At 39.4% G+C, this 6000-nt stretch overlaps 1 protein-coding gene across 1 annotated transcript in view; it reads right to left on the bottom strand.

The window, feature by feature from the left end:
* Positions 1-2536: 2536 nt before the first annotated feature.
* The window catches only part of BMERB1 (bMERB domain containing 1), a 216749-nt gene continuing 213285 nt past the window's right edge, over positions 2537-6000 (bottom strand). Inside the window, exon 6 of the mRNA XM_066577490.1 lies at positions 2537-5730. Coding sequence (XP_066433587.1) covers positions 5618-5730 — 113 coding nt within the window. The 3' untranslated portion in view covers positions 2537-5617. The remainder of the gene's footprint in view (positions 5731-6000) is intronic.

The following is a 6000-nucleotide window of genomic DNA, read 5'->3' as shown; positions in this document are numbered from 1 at the left end:
AATGAAAACCTGGTAAATCAATAAAGCATATTTAAATACAATGCAGATTCCGCTGCAGTTGCCCATTTCCTGTGTCAATGGGAACAGACATAATGGACACATCATAAAGGACATACAGCAGATTGGCAAAACTGCAACAGTGGAAAAAATAGTGGTGCATGAATACAATAGGGGGTATTTATCATATTCCTTTCTCCAGTTTAAAGATGCAAAAAAGGTATCAAATGTGGCACAATCTTGATAAATTTGTCGCATCTTTAAATATTTCTAGTGATCTCATTTTGTGGGCCACTGATATATTGTAGTGAGATTGTAACAAATTGTGTGACTTTTCAAAAAATTACATCCTAAATGTCTCTAAAAACCACACTCCACTTAACCCTTTCCAATCCACTGTCTGATGTCTAAAGACATTATGATTTAAGGCTGTACAGCTCCGATGTTGAAAGACGTCCGTCAGGGTTCACTTACTGTATATTGCCAGTCTCTCTGCTATTGGAGCCTATCCAACGTGTCACCTCATGCACTACTGGCTTTAGCCAGCATATAGCGCCATTGTATAATGGCAGAAAAAGAGTAAGCCCCCTAGGAAAACCAGAATGCAAATTGGATTGGAAAGGGTTAAACCACACCTTTTCTAGCCACTTTTAAAAAGCAGGCTAAGGGTGGTTTCAAATGGGTGAAAAAAATCGTAATGTGAGAGTCAGTAAAAAAAAGCAGATTATGAAATCAATGTTTTTTTAATGGTTTCCTTCCCACTAGCAATGCTTTCAGTCATGCAATGTTGAGAGAACAAAAAAATCGCAGTATTCTCTATCTTTCTGAGATGTGCAACTTTTTTTTTTTTTAATCTCCCTTGTTTACCTATGGAGCCTGCTTTTTTATCGCATCACAACACAGCAAACTTGCGGTGCGATTTTTAACATCAGAAAGTTGTATTGCATCGGGGTTGTCCCGCGCCGAAACGGTTTTTTTTTTTTTCGTTCGGCGCGAGACAAACCCGATGCAGGGGTTTAAAAAAAAAAAACGGATAGTACTTACCCGAATCCCCGCGCTCCGGTGACTTCTTACTTACCTTGCGAAGATGGCCGCCGGGATCTTCACCCACGGTGGACCGCAGGTCTTCTCCCATGGTGCACCGTGGGCTCTGTGCGTTCCATTGCCGATTCCAGCCTCCTGATTAGCTGGAATCGGCACACGTGACGGGGGGGAACTACGAGGAGCAGCTCTCCGGCACGAGCGGCCCCATTCAGAAGGGAGAAGACTGGACTGCGCAAGCGCGTCTAATCGGGCGATTAGACGCTGAAATTAGACGGCTCCATGGAGACGAGGACGCTAGCAACGGAACAGGTAAGTGAATAACTTCTGTATGGCTCATAATTAATGCACGATGTACATTACAAAGTGCATTAATATGGCCATACAGAAGTGCTGAACCCCACTTGCTTTCGCGGGACAACCCCTTTAACTACAAAAATTTGTGTCAATATCGCAAGATAAACACGCGCTCAAAAATCGCAAGTAATGATGTTGTGAGAAAAAGCAGAGCTGGCTCTCAAATCACGGAAAAATAGCCCTATCACAGATAAGTACCCTAAAACATTAAATACTTTATTTTAAACGAATATCAATAATTGGGCCAAAGACTAACAAAGACAAAACAAACAGACAAAGGTATTTTTGTCACAGTGTGAGGTGTCTAGGGTATACACCCCTCGCTTACTAATGCGTAATAAATTCCCAACTACACAGAGGACCTCTGAAAAGGAGAAGCCCTATTTGTTTACTTGTCGTTATCGCTGGTTGCTGACTTCTCGTTACGTGTAAATGCTCCCCACTCAGAGCTTCACTTAGAAGCCAGTAAGAAGCCTGCAATCCAGCGATAAGCCTTTTAGTGTAAACGCTCAACACGAGTGCTGATGACCTTAGCGATGACATCAGTGCTCCTGCAGTTGTTTAAACGACTGTCAGCCCGTGTAAAAGGTCCATAAGAAACTGACTAGAAACTGAACACACAAACCCAAGTAAATCTGAGCTGGTCACAACTGAGAGCACATGACCATGTGAGGAAAAAGAGGCTTGGAATTTTGTATAGAAAAGAATAACTAGTCAGAGGAACTCTAGCTAACTTACATATATCACATAATTGGACAGATATACCATTAGTTTATTTGCATGGTCTTATACACACAGGATTATTTTTGCTTAAATGAACAGTCCAGAAAAAAAAAATCATAGCGTGTCCTATTCTTGTCCGATTTTCAGATGAAAATAGTACATGTCAATATACAGTCACCCACACATCGGACAGCATACAGACAGGATGTCTGTGTGCTGCCCGATCAGAGTTGTGCCCGGAAATCTTAAACCAAACTATTTGTCCGTGTTCAAGTAGCTTAATGAATGGAAGAAAAATGGCAGATTGCTATGGAGATCTATCTAGAATTTTCTGCCACTCGTACTATTCCGAAAGTCACAGCTCTCATAAATGAAGCACAACACATGAATCAAAGATTTAGCTTTACTTAGTATGAGAACACAAATGTTTCCTTCTGTTTCGTTTTGTTCAATACCATCTATGCAGATGAAATGCCACAGTGTTGAAAAATTACAAATGTATAATTCCATTTGGAAATCCACAAAGATACAAATAATTTATTTACTTACAGGCTGAACTTCACAGTATAATACATCCTAAGACATAAATATTCTACTGCTGTCACGTACAGTGATTCTGTAATGTCTAAGGAAATACCTAAACAACTTCTACAAATCGGTTGGAACTTTTATTTTACACGTAGAATTGCTAAAAATATATCTGCATTATATTCTCAAAACCAGAGGAAAGAAAAAGGATTAAAATACTCTAAAAATAATGGTAATTAACGTTTTATGTAATTGCGTGTTATATAAGTAACTGGATTAACCCTGTCTAGGTTTTACTGTAATTGTTCTCAACCCAATGGTGCAACTAAAAGTAATTAAAAAAATAGAAAAAAAGGAAAAGAAATCTGCAACAGAAGAGCTTTACAGTCAGCACCATGAGCTTATGGTGGGGGATACAAGGGAACAATGCCCCGGCAATCAAACATCAGGGTGAATAATTAGGCTTCCATCTTTTACAGAGGTCATATGATGATCAGATCAAACAAATCTAATCCTTGTGAATTTTTATAAAAAGCTTATTTTCCCTACAGTACAACATTCTCAGTTGATTGTAGACAAAATTAGAACTTGCAAACTCAGCCTAACCTGTTGCCATTTTATTTGTGATCAATTGCTGTATGCCCCACAGGACATTGATGGAGAGAATAAGCCTCCAATGATATAGGACTAGAATCAAGTCCTACTACTGTCCATAGACCTAAAGATTAGCATTATAGTGAACCTACAGCCACATTTATGTTGGTGTCCTACAAGTTTAAATAAGTGCCTGCCAATTTGGTCTATGTTATTAGATGTCTACACATAGCTCTACACCAGTGTTTCCCAAGTCAGTCCTCAGGGACCCCCAACAGGTCATGATTTCTGGGTTTCCTCAGTGTTGCACAGGTGATGTAATTATTGTCAGTGCCTCCGACATTGCCACGGGTGTTCTTACTATAGGATATCCTGAAAACATGACCTGTTGGGGTGCCTTGAGGACCGGAGTTGGGAAACACTGCTCTACACCAATTTTCTCTGCCCTTTTTTCCCACATTTCTTTGTAAAAGTGTCAGGAAATTCCGAATCTCCAAAGCTCTGCTTTACCAGTCCATTCCTATTTAGACAATGCTTGAACACTCCCAATGCAAGTTCTAAGGCAATGTATGTTTAGCTACCTCTAGTGTCCGGGGCATGCACGGGAACTCACACTTTGCACCTCCGTTCAAAGACACCAGCCTAAGCTTCCATATGCATGGTGAATCAGCCCTACATATGGACTTCTCTTGATGACGAGGCGCTTCTCCAGATGTAAGTCTAACCTCCATCCAACTCGAACAGCATAACAAGGTCAAATATCAAATGCAGGTCACAGAAAAAAAAATGGCTAAATGTATTAAAAAGTTGCCTATATGTACTGTAATTCTGAAACTAAAAATGTGAGCTCGAAGGACGCTTTACCCATCCAAGCGATTTTACAAGAAGTCACAATTGTAATAGTAATTTCAGCCAAAGGATCTGTTCCATCACTTCAGCCTTATCATCTTTTCTTGATAGTTAGAGGTAAATGCTACATGGACTGAGACTGAGAAATGTAAACATTGGGGAATGCACAAGCTCGCGATATTTCCCATATTGTGAAACATATTCAATGATTATCATTGTTCAAAAATATTTTTTCTACTATTGTCCTTCCCAGACCCCTTCTGAAGGCAGAAAAATTGTCACTTTCATTGTATCAGTAACGAATCTTTACATCTATGGCCAACTTTACTGATCCTAAAAGTTAGATTTCCACTGTACTTCTACAGTTGCACGAGTGACGCTCTTTTCCATTAATCTGCTTTTGAGAATGTAGCCTATTTGTATAGAGTTTCCGGGCAGATTCTTGTTAGAAGCTTATAGATTTTATAGGCAAATTCCAGAAGGGTCATTTGCGAAGTGTTAAGTGGCAGATGGCAAATCCTCACAGAAATGATTTTGTCCTAGTTTCTTCCTAGGTCAAAAAAATGTTCACAGTTGAATAGTTTGCCTACAATCCAGGAAAACTATTCAGAAAACCATTTGGGGTAAAATGTCCAAGACCTTAAGCTACCCTGAAAACATCTGTATGGATGCAGCCATGTTGATGTACGCTACTTAAAGTAGAAAGAAGACATTTCGGGTTAGTAAGGGAGTGGGCATTGCATTTGACACAATGGGTAAAGTAACACAAAATGATAACTTCTAATAACAAACTACATAAATGTCATTTAGACAATTCAATTCATTCAGACATTTGTTTTCTTCAAGCTCGAATCATTAAATCAAATGCCTGTTGGTTGCTACAGTATAGACTTTTAAAAAAATTGGTCCTAAGAACCATAACTACCCCTTCCAGTAAGTGATGCTGCAAGATATGTTGGTCGAAGAGGAACTGAATCAGACAGCTTTATAATGAATAATGTGAGTGTTATTCTTTGAAGACAGGTCAATAAATAGGGCTTTAACATTTTGTGTCTACCTTTTTGTTTTTGTGAAAAGTTTTTGTTCCTGTCTGGTGAATCCTTAAAGGTTAATGGCAGTTTTAAATATTGAAGAGTTGACTAGGGCCCTTTGCAGGTCACAGGTATAGGTTGTACTCAGTCTTAATTGACACCGCATGTTAATTTCTCAAAGGAGACCAGAACACAGACTGCTATTTCTACTAAGTAATTACTCAGGCTGGTACAAAACAGTACTGTTTGCTGGCCACCCTATATACATATATATATATGTAGGTATCTTGGTACATACACGCTCCTCTTAAACATGCTCATTGAGTGATCCATGCGACAGCGAGGGATTCACTATTGATACACTATTGGTAAATGCGTTACTGTAATATCTACAGCACGAACAGTTCTTGGTAGCAGGATTCTAGATGCATTGAACCCTCTTTTGAGGAACCCATCATCTTGTAGGAGTCTTCAGATGATTGGACTGAGGCTGTGTGTTACATGACACTGCACTGAGTGGTACCACAGCAATCTTTAAGGATAGCCATTCCTGTCTTTGTTAAAGAAGGTTTAGTTGGTGGTAGTTCAGTTTTCTTCTCAGGAGTGGTACCTACAGTAAAAAAAACAGACACTACATTAATCCAAAATGTTTTCAAATCTGCAACCTACTTTTTTACATTTACGACGTTGGCCAAGGAGAGCCCATAGAATTCCATAGCTTTCAATTCTACCTCTATGCTGATGACACTCAAATCTACCTTGAGGGTTACCTTTCAACTATCCAGAATCCCATAGTGTTTATTGGCCATTTCCTCCTTCTTCTCGTTCTGCTTTCTGAACTCCTCATCCTTCCCCATCTCACTCAACACTCCAATCACAC

Source organism: Eleutherodactylus coqui, chromosome 8, assembly GCF_035609145.1.
Source record: "Eleutherodactylus coqui strain aEleCoq1 chromosome 8, aEleCoq1.hap1, whole genome shotgun sequence".
NCBI classification, from domain to species: domain Eukaryota; kingdom Metazoa; phylum Chordata; class Amphibia; order Anura; family Eleutherodactylidae; genus Eleutherodactylus; species Eleutherodactylus coqui.
Note: the sequence above shows the minus strand (reverse complement) of the source record. Positions and strands in the feature narration are given on the sequence as shown.